Here is a 20,437-nt window from a genome sequence, read left to right as displayed (position 1 = left end):
GCCTGACCTTTAACCCATCCTGCGGTCCCCCCCTCCGAGAGAGGGAAAAAGCATAATAATTATGGGAGCATAACTATAATTAGCAGAATCATCGTAGAGCGAGAGAGAAATAAATAAAATATTTAGAGATAGCCCTGGCGGGGCCTGAGCGCGGCTCCCAACGGGGGGGTCAAAGGTCAGGTGGGTTTTGGCGGGAGATAGCAGCTTCCCCAGTCCTACTCTCCTGCCTGAGGAGCTGCGGCTGTTATTGGGCAAAGCGGGGCGGGGACTTGGTGGGTGGGAGTGATGGTGTGTTTGCGGGCCGCTGCCGGCCCTTGGTGTGTGTGTCCCTGGCTCGGGGCGGGTGGTTGGGCGGTTGGGGGGGTTGAGTTGAGTTGGGGGGGTTGTTGGGTGAGGAGGAGGTTGGGGGGGTTGTTGGGTGGGGTGGGGTGAGGGGGTTGAGTTGGGGGGGCTGTTGGGTGAGAGTAGTTGGGGTAGTTGGGCTGGGTTGTGGGGAGTTGGGTTGGGGGGGTTGTTGGGTGAGGGGGGTGGGGTGGGGTGGGGGGGTTGAGTTGAGTTGGGGGGGCTGTTGGGTGAGAGTAGTTGGGGGGGTTGTGGTGGGTTGGGGGGGTTGCTGGGTGAGGGGATTGGGGTGTGTGTGGGGGGGGGGTTGGGTGTGTGTTTGCTGCTGTCTCTGGCTGCCTGGCCCTGGCCCTGCAATGTGCCAATCCTACCCCCGCCCCCCACACACTGGTATGGGAGGGTTGTTGGTTTGGGGGGGCACTGATAGCAGCAAGCTGGCAGGGCCAGGCTGGAGCAGCAGCTGTCTGTGATTGGCTGCTGGTTCTGCACTGGTTGCTTGTGGGGTTTGGTTTTGGTTTTCATTTATTTTTTCACCATCAGTGCTGGTTGACATCACCACCACAACCACCGACTGGCACTTCACTCTCGCCGGCCTGGCTGGCTCCGCCGCAGATCACCGCACCGCTGCTAGGCTTGAAGAAGAAAAGAAGACGAGTCCCGCTGAGCGCACCCCTCAGTAAGTGCCCGGGGCTCAGCTGAACTTATGATTAAAAGCTCAGCTGTGATTGGTCTTTCTGTTGGTTCATCTTGGCGGTGTTGCACGTCCTGCACCAGCTGGGGAAGGGCTGTCGGGGTGTGTGTGTGAGGGGCAGTTGAATGGCTGGGTGGGGGTCGTTGGGTGTCAAACTCTGGTGTGGGCAGGGATTGGGGATTGACCGGGCCAGGGTGGGCCTGGGGGCTGTGGGGGTGGGATTGGAATGGCACCGTGCCACTATTGTTGGTCAGTGACTCTTGGGGCGTTTCTGGAGGTGTGGTGCACCATGGGGCGGGGGGCTTTTGAGTGGCCGGTGGTATTATGGCTGCACCAGCGGTGCACCGGTGGAGCTGTGAATGGGTGTGTGTGTGTGCGCTTTTCATAAAAAGCTTCAGCTGTGGTGGTCTTTTTTTCTTGGTGGTGTTGGTGCATTTCTGATGGTGGCGCACAGTGCACTGGTGGGGGGGAGGCCTTTTATGGTCTGCGAGGGGTGGGGGACATGGGCTGTGGGGGTTTGGGTGGGGGAGGGGACTGTGGGGTGGCAGGCACACAGCTGTTGGGGGGGTACTGCAGCACCAGCTCGGGGCAAGGAGGACAGTCGGTGGGGGGATTGGGGAGTGATGCTTGTTGCTTGGTCACTGGGGGGCTAGAGCAGGCACAGCTGTCTCAGGGGCTTGTCGCGGGGGGGAAGAAGGGGCACAGCTGAGAGTGTGTGTGGGGGGGGGGAATGCGGGGTGGCCATGGCACAGACCTCGCGCTGTGTGTGGGAGCACAGTGCTGTTGCCTGCTCCATGCTCAGAATGGTGTAGGCGTAGAGCAACTTTGGGGGCTGTGGTGGGCCCCTGCCGTCCATCTACCATTTTTAATTACAACACTTAATAGTAACATCATAAGGTAAGTGACAGTTTGCAGCAGTGGTGTTCAACAAGGGGTACGTGAACGCCTGGGGTTACGCTGAGGTCTTCCAGGGGGTACATCAACTCATGTACAAATTTGCCTAGTTTTACAACAGGGGGTACATAAAAAGCACAAGTGAAGTCAGTATAAACAAGTCATTTCATTCATTGTATGTATGAAATAACTGTACTTTATACTACTCTATATACTATACTGAAACGTGGGGTGCTGTAGCACGCAGGGAAATAGTTCACACACAGAGGCCTCCCCCAGATCCCCCTGCGGGGAGCAGGGGCGCAGATGCTGCTGTATGCAACAAGTCCTCCCCCCTCTGAGGTCCTCACAGAGTCCTTGTAATGTGGATGGTTTGTAGGTGTTGGTGGGGGCCAAAATTGTGGACATTCTTGGCCTGGTCCACCCACTTGACACATCAGTTCCTATCATGTTCCAGGATAGCCTGTCTTGTCCGCAATTTTGAGGCTTATCCAACGCTAGAGGAAAGAGCGCAGTGTGGATCAGCAGCAGCCAAGCACAAGAAAATGGGCTAAGTATGGAAAGAAATACAGAAAGGAATGGGGAAAAAGGAATAGAATTTAAAGTCTGGCTGAAGCCCCCAACTGGCGATAACGCACAAGCTTTTTGCAGATATTGCAAAGCCCTAATTCGTGCACATCATGCAGACCTTGTGCAACATTCATTTCCAACTGAGAAACATAAATCAAATACAAAACCATTTTCTGTGATGCACCTGACAAATATTGATTTCACTGTCTCAAGACCTTCAGTCTCGACGATGCACCAAGCGGAGCTAAAACTGGCCTGCTACATTGCCTCCACCAGTGGTCAGTTCTGTGGATCACCTCAGTATGCTTGCTGGGTCAGCTTTTGAAAAAGATACCCGCCTCCATCGCACAAAATACAGGGCATTAATCAACCAAGTTATGGCTCCCTGCATGTTCTACAACCTCATCAAAAACATTGGTGAGTCCCAGGATTCACGGATGATAGATGAGAGCACAGACGTTGTTGCAGCAAAGCAGCTTTGCACTGTAGTGCAGTTCTTCAGTCCCTCCTTAGGCAAGATTGTCTCCATATTTTTGGGACTAGTCAGTTTGGAAGGCAAAACAGCTGAAGCTATTGCCACAGCACTGCTTCAGTTTCTTGTCAGTGTTGGTCTGGATTTCAGCAGGTGTATTGGGATTGGGATCGATGGCTGTAGCGTCATGGTCGGACATAAAAATTCCATGTACATGCATCTGCTCAAGAAGAATGACAGGCTCAGTCTCATCAAATGCGTATGTCACTCCATCCAGCTGTGTGCCATAGAAATGCTGCCACGCAGTCTCGAGTTTTTAGTCTCCCATTCCTACAGCTGGTTCTCTCACAGCCCCCAGAGACAGTGTGCATATGCACAGCTATTCCAGGTGATGAATCCTGGTAACCCGCCACTGAAGCTTGTTCAGCTGTCAGTGACGAGATGGCTTTTCATGTATGACTGTTTTGTGTGCATACTGGATCAGAGGTATGCGTTGAAGCTACACTTCCAACTGAGCAAAGCTAAGCTGTGTTGCTATGAAGCAGAAGTTCTGTACAACATGTACTGCGACCCTGTGAATAAACTGTATTTACAGTTTCTAACACCGATTCTGCAGGAATTCTCCGGAATCAACAAACTGTTCCAGCTGGAATCTGGTGGTAATGCCTTCAAGATGCTGGACACCCTCCTCTCTTTCTTTTGGGGTCTTTTAGCTAGAATATTGTTTCCAAAGAGCATCCCTGTATCGGACACTAAATTCCTGGAAGTCAATTTGCAGCCAGCCACTTGCCACTGTGCGCTGTTAATTTTGGCGCAATGTTCACTATTGTTCTAGGAGATGCAAAGCTGTTCAAGACGGTAAAAAGAGTTGTTAAGCCGCTCCCCCTTAGATAGATATGTCGCAGGAATACAGTGCACGCCACAGTGTGTTCTCAGGACTCTCCAGGAAGCGTCTGTCGGACTGGCCAGAGGGGCAGTGCCACTGAGGGCCAGCCCCCGTGTTGTTGTTGTTACTGTTCTGGGTCTTGTTGGCACCTCCACGGGCTCTGGCCCGCTTGTCCTCCTGCAGTTTCTTCAGGTAGACTGGGTGGGTGCTCTCGGTGACCGGCCCCGGTGAGAAGCTGAAGCGTTTGAGCTCCAAGAACAGCTCCTCATCAGTAAGCTGTGTGGCCGCCGCCATGTTCCTCTGCCCTGCCACTGTGGTGTTTCCTACACACCCCAGCTAACAAAACAACCAGGCATTGTCATCTGCATATCATGAAGAATCCAGGATTCAAGTCCAGGCAGCAAAAGCAAGCAGCCTGGAGCGATAGGGATACAGTGATGCGGAGGGGTGGTGTGGCGGAGGTTGCAGAAAAGCAAGAGCAATCTCATTGCCAATCTCTTAAAGGGTTGTGAGGTTTTCTCTGTAAATCCTTCAAATGCACTCAGAATGTTTTATTTTATACATATATAGTTATAGTTTTCCATCAAGTGTTGTTGAAGAAACCCCCTCGGCATATTTAACCTGTCCCTGTTTGCCGCAGTCTCTATCTGGCAGAATGGTTACAAGTTACAAGGTACCTTTTTGTTGTGTGCATTTTAATGCTGAAAATAAATTATGGTATTTTTATAAAAACATCCCATTTTGAAGTGTGTGGCTTGTTTAACGAAAGTGGGATTGGCTTGTTTTGGGCTGGCTTGTGGGTGTTAAGTGTCGCCGAGCGGAAATGGATTGGGCTGTTTTGGGGCTTGTTTTGAAAGCCGGGTTGCTTATTTATCTCGTGAGAGTTGGAGGGCACCCCGGGACGTGGGGTTGGGGATCATCTATGCGGGAGGGCTTTTGAGGATAAGGGTTGTATCTGAAAGCAAAGGAGGGTTTGTGTCCGTTCCAGGTTACCATGGAAAAGAGATGCTGTAATTTTATACCTGACTTTTTTTTTTTCCTGAAGAAGTAACAGTTGAGATTTTTTTTGTTATGATTACATTGAATTGGTTCCCACAACCCATAGCAGTAGCATTTGCTCTGGGAAATAGATTAAAACTGGCTTCTTTAACTATTTTCAATAGCTTTTTAACTGATCCTTAAATCTGTGGATGGATTAATTTCTCATGTAAACATTAGTGGAAAAGTCTAGATGTCTTTTTTTTCCTTGTTGAAGTTTCACTTGCTGCTTTGTTTAGACACCACTTAAGGTGAATACTTATTCTGATTTTCACAGGCCAGTCCTGCTAGCTTTTAGGATATTAAAATATCCTGAAACAACTCCAGGCCAGTGCAGTATCCTTACATGGGGACTTTGTGTAATGAGGCTGCATGAAAACATCATTATTAATTTTATTTAGCAAAACAATGTTTAAAGCATAGCTCAAAGTGCTCTATAACAGTCAAATGTTCTAAAAAATCAGCAGTTCAAAGAAAGATCAATTTCCTCCCCAAATTATTCACAGAATTTGCTGTGTGATCAACTTGGGGTAACCTGAAATGAACCTGTAGAGAGACTGGATTTGGGGGAAAAAAGGGGTACGGAGGAAGTGAGTGAAGCTTAAGGAAAGATGTAAAATTACATATTATTTCTACAGCATCAAAGGTGTACCTGGTGCTTTGCAGATCAATACAAGACAACAAAATTCCTGTCCTCCTTCAGACCTAAGTCTTCCATGGAACCTACTAGCCATCTAGCTGGAGATAAATTGAGGGGCAGTCAGGTATAGTTTTAATTAAAAGTATACATACATGAAAATGTTACATGCTTTGGTCCCAGTCCTCCCATCTGCCTTCACAGTGGTACTCTGTGGAGGGGTCTGTCCATATGGGTCCAATTATAAGATTTGGGGTCTTTGTATCCTTCTCCCCCACACTTCTTATGATGCTTGTCTTTTTGGGTCCTGATCCTGCAGCTGGATCCACATAGGCAGCCCCTTGTGACTGCATGGAGCCCTAGGCTTCAGGCTAAGCTTTCCCGGGCAGAGACGGTGTCTTTCTATCAGTGTCTAGCACAGTGGCCCTTGATCCTGATTGGAATCCTATTTGTCATCACAGTAATATTCCATGGAGTTTATCAGGTGGTTTAGTTGGACCAATTTCACCTAAGATGGGAATTTAAACTGATTTCAATTTGAGTGGCTTTATTTTTGGTTTAGTTTAAGCTGCTTGGAAATCAGTTTAAGTTAAATTGAAATAAGAATGTCCATATGGAGGTTTGTACTGAATTGATTAATCCAGTCATCATGAAATTCACACCTTAAGTTAAACTGGGGCATCTTTCCCATATACACAAGGCCTCTGATCTGGTAGAAAGGAGGGCGCAGGGGATTCAAACAGGCATCTGACTGTGCGTTGTTGAGGCTTGGTCTGGATAGCACAGGGTGTAATATGCAATATCCAGCTCCTTCAGTGAAAGCAGAGGGAGGATCATAAATGTTCAGTGAAATTCAAATCCGCTTTTATTGCTGGCTGCGAAAATACAGCCCTTGGCAAACCTGCCCAAAGCGAGACCAAGTGGAAATGGCTCCAATCTCTGTAAAGAACCAGATTCTGTCTGTGTTTCTGCCAGATGCTGACAGACCAGATGGAGTGAGAGTGTGTTTCCGGGAAACCCACAGGAAGCTTCGAGCAGGCAGCTGGGGGTGTTCTGAAGAATCAGAAATGGCTCCAGTTAAAATCAACCATGTGGTGTCCTTCACCTCTCAGGTAATAATAATGCTTTTTATCTTCAACTGCAGGTCTTTAATTGGACGTGAGAGGGTGCTACATTTTGCTGCAGAACTCTGCATACCCTAGAACTGTGAGATCCTTGAGTGAAATGCCTTATAGAAATTGAGGGTCTGATCCTCTGTTGGTATAAACTGACATAGATCCAGACTTCCCCACTTTACACCAGCTGAGGATCTGACCTGGAAAGTGTTGTGAATTGGATACAGTATTCTTCCTGCCGTAAACTGTTGTATAATGTTTCTGTGTGCTGATAAACATCTACCACACTTCACCCCAGAAATGGCTGCACTTCAGCAGTAGGTAAGGTCTGATCCGTTTGTAAAATCTGTAATCTGCTTTGAGATCATTACTAGAGAACAGTAACTCTTGCTGACTCTTCCCCCCGCCCCCCTTCTATCCCAATCCCTCTACTAAGCACCCTGCTTCTGCTCTCTCCCCTCCCCACTGGTCTGGTGCAGGACCCCAGGTATCCAGTGGAGAATCTGCTGCATGATGATGACATTCACCCGTGGCTGAGCTGCCCCCAGGATCGGAGCAGGCAGCTGAAAGTGGAGCTGCAGCTGGAACGGGCTAGTCCTATCGGCTACATAGACATAGGTATGAGAGAGGGAGAGACAGAGACCCCAACCCCTTGTGGGCAGTCTAACCTGCAAATCTCTCTGGGGTCTCCTGCAATGTCACCTTGCTTGTCTCTACGCTTGAAGGGCTTGTCTTCCTTGTTAATTCATAGAATATCAGGGTTGGAAGGGACCTCAGGAGGTCATCTAGTCCAACCCCTTGCTCAAAGCAGGACCAATCCCCAATTTTGCCCCAGATCCCTAAATGGCCCCCTCAAGGACTGAACTCACAACCCTGGGTTTAGCAGCCAATGCTCAAACCACTGAGCTATCCCTTCCGAGGAGTCCAGAGGTTTCTAGCTACTTCCCCATACTGCAGTGGTAACACGGTGCACTTGTCTCTTGTCACAGTGGTCCTTGTTTTACTGATGGAGAAACTGAGGCACAGTGAGGGGAGGTGACTTGCCCAAGTGAGACAGGGGCAGGGCAGTTGCTTGACTGCTAGTCCCCTTTCTAACTAGCCAGCCACAAGGGGAAAGTCTCTCCCTGTTAGCAAAATGTTCACTCCATATCTCGTGCCAGTGGGTGAATTGTGGTCAGTCTCTGTCACGTGCTGGGATACTGGTCCCTGGGGTGCAGATTAGAACAACATCCCTCCTCAAAGCCGCCATTGCTGCCGGCGCCTGGTGGGCCTCTTGTGGGTGCTCCCAGCAGAGAGTGAACAGGCCACGGAGACTGAACAGCCCCACTCCCTTCCCATTGACAGCTCTTTGGGGTTCCAGTATCAGTGCCCAGGTCTGGCTGATCAGTTTCACTGCAGCTCAGAGCTGAGGGAGGTTCAGCTGCTCCAGGCCTGACCTTTGCCCCTCCACGCGCAGGGAACTGCGGCTGTGCTTTTCTCCAGGTGGACGTGGGGCGCTCCTCCTGGCCGCTGGACCAGCCCTATGTTACCCTGGTGCCCAGCACTACACTGATGACGCCGGCTGACTCAAAGCTGGACAGGAACCGCTCTGGGGTCCGGATGTTTAAAGAGGGTAAAGAGGGCCCAGCTCACATGAGTGGCTGTGGGTCACTGGCTGGTGGTGCAGTATCATTGATTAGGGTATCATTGATTAGGGCTCATGGCTGGTGGTGCATCGTGCCTGCCCTTCTATGCCCTGTTATGGCAAGTAATCACATTTCATGATGGGAGTTCATCCCATCTCCAGGGCTGCCCTCTCTCTAGGTATTCATACTGGCCCCGCATGACAGGATCTGGGTACCTGAACTGGTCACCCCCGTTTCTGTACATGTACAATTGCCCTGGGGCGTTCTTTTTTTCTTCCTCTGAATCAACAAGTATTGGCCACTGAGACAGGATTAGGTGGGCCATTGGCTGGAGCTACTGGGGAAATAGCCTGGATGGTCCTGATGCGTTGATTTGGTTTGTCATGTGGGGGCAGAGGGGAGGGTGATCTCAGGGTGTTTCCAGGATGGATTAGATGTGGTGGTAAGCTAGGGTCCCTGTGGTTGGATCTGGCACTGTGGGGAGTGGCGGTCCCAGCGGTTAGAGCTGGTGCAGTGGGGTGGTGGAGTACCAGTTGGGACAGTCCCAGTGGTTGGATCTGTGGAGCTGGGGCCCCATGATTGGATGTGAGGTTGGCAGGGCCATGTTCCTGTGTTGACTGCAAGGCCCTTAGAAGGTGGCAGCATCTCGCTCCAGGAGTGAAGCTGCCCATCTGCTCCTGTTCTGTCCACAGGGGATTTCCTGGCGGCGGCGCTGGGCGAGAAGTGGGATCGCGTGAGGATCACCTGCAGCCAGCCCTTCAACAAGCAGGCCCAGTTTGGCCTCTCCTTCATCCACATCCGCACCCCGTTGGACCCCAATCACAGCCGGGTGACTCCGGCTCCACCCTCGCCGCAGGTCCGTGCCTGCGAGCGATCCCCCTGCTCCTTGCACGTGAGGGGCGGGGGGGTCTGGGCTGGAAGGAGGAGGTCTCTTGTTGCTGCTGTGGCTGGTGCTCTCGCCCCCGGCTACAGTGGGGATAGGCCAGTGGCCTGCTCAGCCCACCCTGGGTGCTGCGTGGCCTATGCACTTGAGTGTGCCAGGTTCAGAGGGGGAGGAGACCTGTCCGCTCCTCTAGCTGCCCGACGGGGACCAGTGCAGGACTGTTCCTGTGTTATGTGCTCTAGTGCACTGGCCATGGGGTGGGCTGGATGGGACTTGAGGGTCTCTTCCCTCTCTACTGCTACTAGTTCTCTGCACACGCTGGCTCTGGAGGGGCTGGGGGATATCCCCCATGAAAGCAGGGCTCTGAGCTGTGTTTCCCTCTCCCCCAGATGGGTCACGAGCCTGCAGCCAGCCCCTGGCTTGCCAGCCCCACCTTTCGCAGGACTTTTTTCCCGGAGGTGCATCCGTAAGTACCCTCGGGGGAGCGATCGCCTTTCAGAGGGAGGGACCGTGCCTTGGAGCTGTGGGGCTGGGCCAAAGGCAATGGCATGGGCGGCTTCCCCTCCCTCCTGGGGCTGTCATGGTGCCAGTGACACTTGCATGGGAGCTGCTTCTATGGGTCCCAGCTGGGGGCTTGCCAACCCCCTTCCAGTGGCTCAGGCTGGGAGGAGCCCCTGGTCCTAGTGATTGCGTCCCCTCCCAGAAACCCTCTCCTCTCCTGGCACAGCCTCTCTCGGTGCGTTGCCCCCATCGACTGGGCTGGATGGCCAGGCTGCCGCTCGGGACTGCTCCAGGGGGCTGTTCTCCGCCAGCTGGATCTAGCCCTGTGCTGTGGCCTGAGCCGGACGGGAGCTGAGGTGGCCCTGGGAGCAAGCCCCTCAGGATGCCCTCCAGGCCAAAGCCGTCATGGATGGCAGCCCCTTCCAGCTGGTGTCTCCCACCCCTCCCCATGAACGAGCCCCTGCTGCTACCATTGTATCCTAGCCCAGGGTGACTGCAGGATAGACTGTCTGACTTGCACGCCCAGCTATGGGGTGGGTGGGGCTCCGGACCAAAGTCCCGATCACTCCCTGAGCTGCTGCTGGAAGGGATTTGGTACTGGCTTTGGGGAAGATCCCTTCCAGGGTTGGGAGCAGGGAGTGTCTGTCCCGTTCAGGGGCGTTCCCTGGCCAATCGGCAGGAATCACTGGGTCTCTGGCTCTCTGCGCCCAGGAGCAAGGGGGAGGAGGAGGAACTGAAGAGCCGACTGCAGCTGCTGGAGCCCAGCTGCGGGCCTCACCCACGCAGCCCGGCCTGTCTCAGCCGGACAGCCAGGATGGTGCTGTCAGCGGCCCAGGCGCGCAGCCGCACTCTCCAGCTGGGCCCCAGCGCCACCTCTTTGGCCGCTGAGAGACGGGCGAGCAGCCGGGGGCAGCAGGGTGAAGATCCAGCCGTGAGCCCTACAGCAGCAGGTGAGTGGGAGCCGGTCGCAGCCGTGTGGGGACTCTGAGTGGGATCCCACAAGCTCGTTCTCTGCCCAGCTGAGCTGGGGATGCTGCAGCCTGGGGGGGCCCTCTGCAAAGCCGTCCCGCCCCCTCGGGTGGGATCAGCAGCTGCTCTTCTGGCACGCGTTCCTGTAATGATCTAGAGAGCTATGGGCATCTGGGACGACCTGGCATGGCACCCTCTGCCCAGCTGGCGAAAGGCACCCACAGGGCCCCCAGCTGGAAGTGCTGCCTACAGACCACGGATCCCAGGCTGCTGGAACGTGCCCAGGCAGCTGATGGGGAATGTCCGCCTCCGCCCTGGGTAAGGCCTGCTCTGTCAGTCCTCAGCCAACAGAGGGTCACACCGTTGCTGGGCGGATGAGAGGAGACCGAAGTAGATGAGCATTTTTGGGTCCCATCCAGGTTGTCCCTCCCCACATCCAGGGCAGGACTGGCCCTACACTCTCTGGCGGAGACCCCAACTGGCCCATCTCTCCCTTAGAGGCAGGCGCCAAAGGCTGTGAAACCATTCTGAGCTCTGGGCTGGTGACAGCCCTCACAGATGGGCTTTCCACTGGGAGACTGTCCCACAGGAGGCGATCTCGCTGTCAGCAGCTTCTGTTTCATTTCCTCCCATTGCTCTCGTTCCAGCCCCCTCCCGCTCTAGCCAGCTTCCCTCTCTCTTTGGGGTCTTGACCCTCTGAGCGCAGAGCTGGCTTCCCCCAAGGTAGCTGAGCACCATCAGCCCTTGGTCCCCTGTTGCAGACTCCATGGGCTGGGCTTACCTGGTGTCCATCTCGGCCAGTGAATCATGTCCTTCCCCCATGTATTCATGGCTCAGCATCGCCATTCAAAACTGCTTCTTGTTGATTCTGGAGCATGTGAAGCTCCCGGTCTCCAGCCCCACCAAACTGCCTGCCAGTGGCACATCTGCATGTGTTGGTGCCAACTTGGCTTGACTGTGTGGCCTGGTGGGCAGAGCCCTGGGCTGGACTCGGGAGACCTGGGTTCTAGTCTCAGAACTGCCACTGGGCTGCTGGGTGACCATGGGCAAGTCATTTCCCCTCCCGCTGCCTCAGTTTCCCCATCTGTGAAATGGGGACAGTGATCCCAACCTACTTTGTAAAGCTTTATCCAGGAGCTAGGTACAATGCTGATGCTGGTTATTCTCCAGGCCCCATGCAGGATGTCCATGACGCTCCACCCCTGAGGAGGGTCCGGGTGAAGCCAAGCAGGAGACGAAGATCGCAAGGTGCCGCAGGGAGGTAACGGATCAGCCCTGTTGTGTTCCCCTTAACCCTTCAAATGTCCCGATTTCCCCTTTGGAGCCCAGCTGGCAGCTCCTTCTCTGAGCCAGTGTCCCAGCCCACTCAGTGCCTTCCTGGGGCTCTCCTCTGGGTCTCCATCACAGCCAGTGGGTGCGTAGGATGGGATAGCCGGAATGAGGGGATCCTGGTCCTTCCAGCCACCTCTGGTGTGTCTCAACAAGCAGGGCAGCTTCTCTGAGCCTGGGCGGTACTTTAACCTTTGGGGTGCGAGGGCAAAGGATACTGCAAACTGGAGAAACAAGTGCTCCTGAAATCTCTCTCTGCAGGTCAATGCCCAGGCCTGGCACCCAGGGAGGAAGAGCCAGGGGCTGGGGAGGAAGGCCCAACAAGCTGGATGATCGTGGAGAGGCAGGCGGGGAGATGGGTGTATGCCCCATCTGTGCGGGTGAGTGTTCTAGAGTGCGGTCTACAACAAGTGCCTTAGAGCATGTGTTGTCCTGCCTAAATCACTCTCTTCGGAAAGGCCTTTGGGTCCGTCACACACACACTGGATCTGTGAGGCTCATGTGATCCACCCCTGAGATGCAGCTGGCTCTCGGGTTGAGCATGGCAGGCCCCTCCCTTAACTCAGCTGGTTGTAAAAAAGGCGTGATGTGATCCCTGCCCATCTGGTGGGTTTGCAATCAGTGGGGTGTTCAGCTTGGCGTCTCGCTTGATTCCGTCTCCAGAGCTGGACTCGAAGGTGAGCATAGACTTCAAGGTGAGAGCGGACCATTGTGTCTGTCTAGTTTGATCTGGAAACTGTCCAAAGACCCTCACCCCATGAGTCTGGCATCCAGCCCAGTAACTTGGTGTTGAATTAGAGCAGTGTACTCAGACTGCAATGGTTCAGGAGCTAAATTAGCAACCGACATTACCCAAAAGAGCTACAGTAGTGTGAATTCAGCTTTTCCTTTGCTACAGTACTATAGAGTGAGATTTAAAACAGCGTGACGAGGAAATATTTAGTTTTTATATCTATATATTATTCTCAGAGCAAAATGACTAACCAAGTATTATTATTTTAACAACTACAATTGGTTAATAACCTAGTAAAAGCATCCTGATGGGTTAATAACTTAGATGGGTTAATAATTCAATCACACAGTGTTTTAATATCGTGTACTGCACAGAGCCGCAAGGGACACATTAAAGAGCCAGTTGCAGCTCGCGAGCCTCCATGCGAGTATCTCTGAACTAGAGTGTATCTTTAGGGTCTGTTTACACTGCAAGGGGAGGTGGGACCATAGCATGGGTAGGCAGACCCGTGCCATCTTTAATCCAGTTTACGTGAGTAACAATAGCAGTGAAGATCCAGCAGCACGGGCTAGCGACTGGGGACGTACTCTCGTTGCTAGCCCATGCTGCCGTGTCTTCACTACTGTTATTACGCGGGCTAGCTGGATGAAAGGTAGTACAGCGTTCCTACCCGTACTGCAATTACACCTTTGTTTGCAGTGTGGATGTGCCATTAGAGAGGCAGCCAGTCTGGATTGTAACCCATCTGACCACCATGGGGTGTCTCAAAGGCAGAGTCTCACGCAGCGTCCTTAAAACATCAGTAATAGCTCAGTTCCAGTCCCATCCCCTTTTACTGCCACGAGGGATTCACTTGCACTCTCCCTCTCTCTCCGGTCTTAGTCACAGCCTTGCTGCCTTTATTCATGACTTTACAGGGAGACGTGGACTAGAAAGATGACCTCCTGATGGCCTTCTAGCCTTGCGTTTCTATGATTCAAACTTGATTACCTAAAAGGTATCCACTTAAACCCATACTTGGGCGCCCCAGTGGCTTGATTTTCAGAGCAGCCAAGCACCCAGCAGTTCAGCCGGCTTCAGCCACACCTGCTTAAGGAGACCCAAAGGGGCGTAGGGAGGTGAGGTTGGTTTCACTGCCCATGGTTTGTTTGCGGAAGTTGTCGAACGCACAAAACCAGGGTTTGAGCTTGGAGACAGGCTGCAACTACACTCCACCAACCTGATTCTCCCCCAGCACTTTCAATTGGCTATGGGAGCCTTCGCTGCTGTTCAACAGCTGTCGTGTGCCACCCCAGAGGTGGCTGCATTTCAATGGCAGGTGAATGCATACAGTGGCCTAGGCTCCTTCAGAATGAAAGCTCTGCTCTAGGAATTATTTTGGGACGGTTCATTGGCCTGTGTTATACAGGAGGTCAGACCAGGTGATCCCAGTGGTCCCGTCTGGCCTTGGAATTTTATGATAAACACTATATACATGTTGATTGTTGTAAAGTAATAAACTGAACTCTGCATGCTACTGCCCTCTCCTGGATGGAATCAGAACTGCCTAGTTATGCAGTAGGCCCTATACAGGGAATAGTTGACGAAGATCGAGTGACAAGGGCCTGGGGTTCCAAGTTCTAACCTTGCTCTCAGCCTGAAAACCCAGGTGGCCAGTGCATGCAGTTGGCAGCCAGGAAGTCCAGGTGGCCCTGGGTTAGCTCTACTGTCATCTCTCCTCGCTGCAGGCTGCTTCAGCACAGATCTCCTTCCCGTTCACGCCTCTGCCTGTGGGGAAGATGGCTCCCTTCCAGACACAGCCTGGCCATCCCCACCACGGGAAGATCCCCGGCGCGAGGAGCTCCCTGAGGCTTGGGTGCCGTGCCCCATCTGCGAGTTCCGGTTCAGCACGGCGGAGGTGGAGAGGCATGCCAGCACCTGTGGGGAGCAGGCAGCAGCCCTGGAGACCCCCCATTCCTGGCTGTGGGTGGAATAGGGCTGGCAGGGCCAGGTCAGGTCGTAGAGGCACAACACTGGCACATGCCGCCCTATCCTCCCCATCAGCTCCATTTGAGGTATCTCTGTGTCTGAACCTCGGGGTCACTCTGCTCAGCTGGGTTGGAGCCTCCTTTGGACTGAAGGGCCATAGCTGTCATGGTGACCCTGGGACACAGGCCACATTTCATGGGCATCCTGGAATGCTTTCAGCCCTGGGGCAACTCCATTGACTTCAGAAGGGTCACACCAGGGATGGACTAGGAGCTGTACAGCACAGAACAAAACGATGGTCCTGCCCCAAACTGCTTACAACCTAAGCGTACAACAAGAGACAACAGACGGAGACAGACTGAAGTGGGAGCACCAGGAAACAAAGACTGTATCAGCCAGCACGGCAGGTGTGGGTCTCAGCACATCAGTAGCCTGACTACTGTCAAGTTTTTTTGTCAGCCTCACAGCAAAGAGAGTTGAGGGGGGGATTTGAAGGACAATGATGACTCAGCCAGAGCCAGACAGACGCACACATTCACATACACCTGTGATGCAGGGAAGGACTGTTAGTAGTGTTGGTGGAGCTGTGTAGGTCCCATATTAGAGAGACAAGATGCGGGAGGAGATATCTTTTATAGGACCAACGTCTGGTTGGTCAGAGAGACCAGCTTTCGAGCCACACAGAGCTCTTCTTCAGATCTGGGAAAGGCACTTGGACTGTCACAGCTAAATACAAGGTGGGAGAGCTTGTTAAGCATAAGGCGTTAACATATGTTGCAAGAGACCACTCCAGGTGAAGTGGGCAGCTAACTCCTCTGCAGTCACATGCCAAAGGAGGCTTAGCGGCTTATGGATTGTTGTAATGAGCCATAAATCCAGTGTCTATATCAAATCTGTAATTTTTGGTGTCTAGCAAAGTTAAGAACATAAGAACAGCCAGACTGGGTCAGACCAATGGTCCATCTAGCCCAGAATCCTGTTTTCCGGCAGAGGCCAATGCCAGGTGCCCCAGAGGGAATGAACAGAACAGGGAATCATCAAGTGATCCATTCCCTGTTGCCCATTCCCAGCTTCTGGCAAACAGAGGCTAGGGACACCATCCCTGCCTATCCTGGCTAATAGCCATTGATGGACCTGTCCTCCATGAATTTATCCATTTTTTTTTTTTTTTAACCGCTGTTAGTCTTGGCCTTCACAGCATCCTCTGGCAAAGACTTCCACAGGTTGACTGTGCGTTGTGTGAAGAAATACTTCCTTTTGTTTTAAACCTGCTGTGTATTAATTTCATTTGGTGACCCCTGGTTCTTGTGTCATGTGATGGAGTAAATAATACTTCCTTATCTACTTTCTCTGCACCAGTCATGATTTTATAGACCTCAATCATATCCCCCCTTAGTCGTCTATTTTCCAAGCTGAAAAGTCCCAGTTTTATTAATCTCTCCTCATATGGAAGCAGTTCCATGCCCCTAATCGTTTTTGTTGTCCTTTTTTGAACCTTTTCCAATTCCAATATATCTTTTTTTGAGATGGAGCAACCACATCTGCACGCACTATTCAAGATGTTAGGTATTTAAGCTCCCAGGCTCATCTTTGGAAGGTGTTGTGCAGATTTCCTTGGAGGATGGGAATTGAGAGGTCAGATACGGAGTGAATGTTTTATGAAAAGTGTCTCCTTTCCCCCACGTAGTTGTTATGGGGGGTGAGCTCAGGTGGCTAGCCTGAAGCATCCACGCTGCTATTTGTCGTGTGCTAGCTCTGGCGAAGCTAGAGCGCATCTGTCTACCTGGCTGGGAGACTCACTCCCAGCTGCCATGTTAGATGTACCCTTAGATACCAAGGTGACAGGTAGGAACAGAAACAGGGACCCCACTTAGAGGGAGGACAGCCTTGTGGTTAAGGTGCTGGCCTAGGGGCTCGGTGCTCTGGGTTCTAGTCCCAGTGCTGCTTTCATGGGTCTGTCACGTCATCTCTGTGTGCCTCAATTCCCATCTGTAAAATGGAGAAGATGATAAAGCTCTTCAGGGCAGGGCATGCCCGTTAGCATGTGCAGTGCCTATCATTGTGGGATCCTGATTTCAGTGGAGGCCTGTAAGTGCTACTTCAGTATATGTAATAATGACTCCCATTCCCTGCATTTAACTCGTAGGATGCACTGCTGTGTGGATCTGTCAAGGTTCCTCCCCCACTCTGAACTCTAGGGTACAGATGTGGGGACCTGCATGAGAACCTCCTAAGCTTACTTTTACCAGCTTAGGTTAAAACTTCCCCAAGGTACAAATTAATTTTATCCTTTGCCCTTGGAATTTCCACTGTCACCACCAAACTTTAACTGGGTTTACTGGGAAACGTAGTTTGGACACGTCTTTCCCCCCAAAATCCTCCCAACCCTTGCACCCCACTTCCTGGGGAAGGTTTGCTAAAAATCCTCACCAATTTGCATAGGTGACCACAGACCCAAACCCTTGGATCTTAGAACAATGAAAAAGCATTCAGTTCTCTTACAAGAAGACTTTTAATAGAAGTAAAGGAATCACCTCTGTAAAATCAGGATGGTAGATACCTTACAGGGTAATTAGATTCAAAACATAGAGAATCCCTCTGGGCAAAACCTTAAGTTACAAAAAAGACACACAGACAGGAATAGTCATTCTATTCAGCACAGTTCTTTTCTCAGCCATTTAAAGAAATCATAATCTAACACATACCTAGCTAGATTACTTACTAAAAGTTCTAAGACTCCATTCCTGTTCTGTCCCTGGCAAAAGCAGCATACAGACAGACCCAGACCCTTTGTTTTTCTCCCTCCTCCCAGCTTTTGAAAGTATCTTGTCTCCTCATTGGTCATTTTGGTCAGGTGCCAGCGAGGTTACCTTTAGCTTCTTAACCCTTTACAGGTGAGAGGATTTTTCCTCTGGCCAGGAGGGATTTTAAAGGGGTTTACCCTTCCCTTTATATTTATGACAGGGTCGCACTGAACTGAATTCCTAGGAATAGGGGATCTCCACCCCACGCGGTTATGGTTAGATCCAGAATGGTACCGTGCTCTCGCTACTGCTCACTTGCAGGAGGGCGGTTGGTAATTTACAGACACAGCTGCCTCCTGATTCTCTGGGGACTCGACATGTCTCATTGGCACTGGCAGAGTGGCGAGAAGGAAGCATTGAGGGACCTTCATTCTACATTGCGAAGCTGATGCGGTTTAGGCATGGCTGGTTAGTGCTGATATTTTGCAGAGCTAAAGCATTGTGTGTCTCATCTTGTCCCGTGCTGAGCCAATCCATGTTAGGACCCAGCTGGCCCCCAGATGTTTAAGAGCCTTGCTTTACCTAACAGACTAGTTCTCAAAGATGTGGGGAACACTGGGAGCTGCAGGGTCCTGCTAGGGCAGAGGTGGGCAAACTACGGCCCGTGGGCCACATCCGGCCTGCAGGACCGTCCTGCCCGGCCCCTGAGCTCTTGGCTGGGGAGGCTAGCCCCTGGCCTCTCCCCCGCTGTCCCCCCTCCCCTGCAGCTATGCTGCCACGCAGGGAGCGCAGCTTGCGCTTGCCCACCTCCCAGGCTTTCCCAGGCGCTGAGCTGCATGGTAGGGAGAAGGGGGGGTTGGATAAGGGGCAGGAGGTCAGGGGGCAGTTGGGTGGGGCAGAGGTTGGGGGGGGCGGTCAGGAGAGAGGAAGCGGGGGGGGGTGTTGGGTGGCCCTGGGAAGGGGGGGGACAGAGCAGGGGGGGTTGGATAGAGGGTGGGGTCCCGGGGGGGCAGTTAGGGATGGGGGTCCCAGGAGGGGACAATCGGGGACAAGGAGTGGGGCGGGGGGTTGGATGGGGCAGGGGGCCTGTCAGGGGTATGGATGGGGGGGCGGGGTAGTCAGGGGACAGGGAGCGGGGGTGTTGGATAGGTCGGAGGCTCTGAGGGGGGCAGTCCGGGGGTGGGAAGTGGGAGGGGGCGGATGGGGGTGGGGACCAGGCTGTTTGGGGAGGCACACCCTTCCCTACCCGGCCCTCCATACCATTTTGCAACACTGATGTGGCCCTCGCAACCCCAATGTGGCCCAAAAAGTTTGTCAGCCCCTGTGCTAGGGCATCTGGGCAGCTGTCTGTGGTAGTGCAGTCGGTCTTCAAGCAAGAATGTTTTCTGTCAGCTGTTGGCCAGTCCATGGCTCTAAGATTCCAGAGACTAAACGAAGATAACCAAGCACATCTCTGATTGCTGAGCAACTGCTTCACATCTGTCAGCCGTTCTTTGGCATCAATCCGACCACGATCATATTTGCAGATGATGCAAAATCACAAGGTGGGAGCAAACGTGCAGGTGTCCAGAACCCGAACTAGAGAGACCTGGAGAGATCAGAGCGGAGGGGGCTGCAGGCAGCAAGGGGACACGTGATCCTAGTAAGAATGAAGTCCTTCAATCAGGGAGGAGCTCCCTGGGCCATTAATGCTGATTTTTCAATACGTCTTGGAGCACTGGGGTAGTTCCAGGGGACTGCACGAAAGCTAACGTTGGGCCAATATTTAAAAAGGGTAAATGGGATGATCTGGGTAATTATAGGCCTGTCAGCCTGACATAAGTCCTGGCAAAGATAGTGGAGCAGCTGATATGGGACTCGATTAATAAAGAATTAAAGGAGGGTAATATAATGAATGTAAATCAACATGGGTGTATGGACAATAGATTTAAACTAACTTTATCTTTTTTTTGATGAGCTTCCAAGTTTGGTTGATAAAGTGTTGATGTAATATACTTCCGTAAGGCATTTGACTTGGTATGACGTGACATTTTGATTGAAAACTAGAGTGCTATAAAATGAATGTGGCCCACATTCAATGGATTAAAAGTTGGCTAGCTGCTAGATATCAATATAATTGTAAACGGGGACTCCGCAAATGGGTGTGTTTCTGCTGGAAGCCCCCAGGCATTGGTTCTTGGCCCTACATGATTTAAGATTTTTATCAATGACTGTCATAAATATAAAGGGAAGGGTAAACACCTTTGAAGTCCCTCCTGGCCAGAGGAAAAACCGTTTCACCTGTAAAGGGTTAAGAAGCTAGGGTAACCTCGCTGGCACCTGACCAAAATGACCAATGAGGAGACCAGATACTTTCAAAAGCTGGGGGGAGGGAGAAACAAAGCCTCTCTCTCTGTCTGTGTGATGCTTTTGCCAGGGACAGAACAGGAATGGAGTCTTAGAATTTAGTAAGTAATCTAGCTAGATATGCGTTAGATTCTGATTTCTTTAAATGGCTGAGAAAATAGGTTGTGCTGAATGGAATGGATATTCCTGTCTTTGTGTCTTTTTGTAACTTAAGGTTTTGCCTAGAGGGATTCTCTATGTTTTGAATCCAATTACCCTGTAAGGTATCTACCATCCTGATTTTACAGAGGTGATTCTTTTTTCTTCTATTAAAATTCTTCTTTTAAGAAACTGATTGTTTTTTCATTGTTCTTAAGATCCAAGGGTTTTGGTCTGTGGTCACCTATGCAAATTGGTCAGGATTTTTATCAAACCTTCCCCAGGAAAGTGGGTTGTAACGTTTGGGAAGATTTTGGCGGGGAAAGATGTTTCCAAATGGACTCTTTCCACATTATATCCCTGTTAGACATTTGGTGGTGGCAGCGATAAGTCCAAGGGCAAAAGGTAAAATAGTTTGTACCTTGGGGAAGTTTTAACCTAAGCTGGTAAAAGTAAGTTTAGGAGGTTTTCATGCAGGTCCCCACATCTATACCCTAGAGTTCAGACTGGGGAAGGAACCTTGACAATGACCTAGAAGAAAACACAAAATCATCAC

The 20,437-nt window shown here is 51.7% G+C and overlaps 1 protein-coding gene across 1 annotated transcript; it reads left to right on the top strand.

The window, feature by feature from the left end:
• The first annotated feature begins 173 nt into the window (after positions 1-173).
• XNDC1N (XRCC1 N-terminal domain containing 1, N-terminal like) lies at positions 174-14,904 on the top strand. The gene is made up of 11 exons (XM_074954279.1): positions 174-272; positions 883-1,018; positions 6,506-6,642; positions 7,125-7,263; positions 8,102-8,257; positions 8,963-9,126; positions 9,543-9,619; positions 10,366-10,604; positions 11,794-11,884; positions 12,214-12,332; positions 14,413-14,904. Exons 3-11 carry the CDS (start codon positions 6,598-6,600, stop codon positions 14,658-14,660), a joined length of 1,278 nt encoding a protein of 425 aa, XP_074810380.1. The 5' UTR covers positions 174-272; positions 883-1,018; positions 6,506-6,597; the 3' UTR covers positions 14,661-14,904.
• The last annotated feature ends 5,533 nt before the right edge of the window (positions 14,905-20,437 follow it).

Source organism: Natator depressus, chromosome 1 (assembly GCF_965152275.1).
Source record: "Natator depressus isolate rNatDep1 chromosome 1, rNatDep2.hap1, whole genome shotgun sequence".
NCBI lineage: Eukaryota > Metazoa > Chordata > Testudines > Cheloniidae > Natator > Natator depressus.
This window is presented reverse-complemented; position numbering and strand designations above follow the sequence as displayed.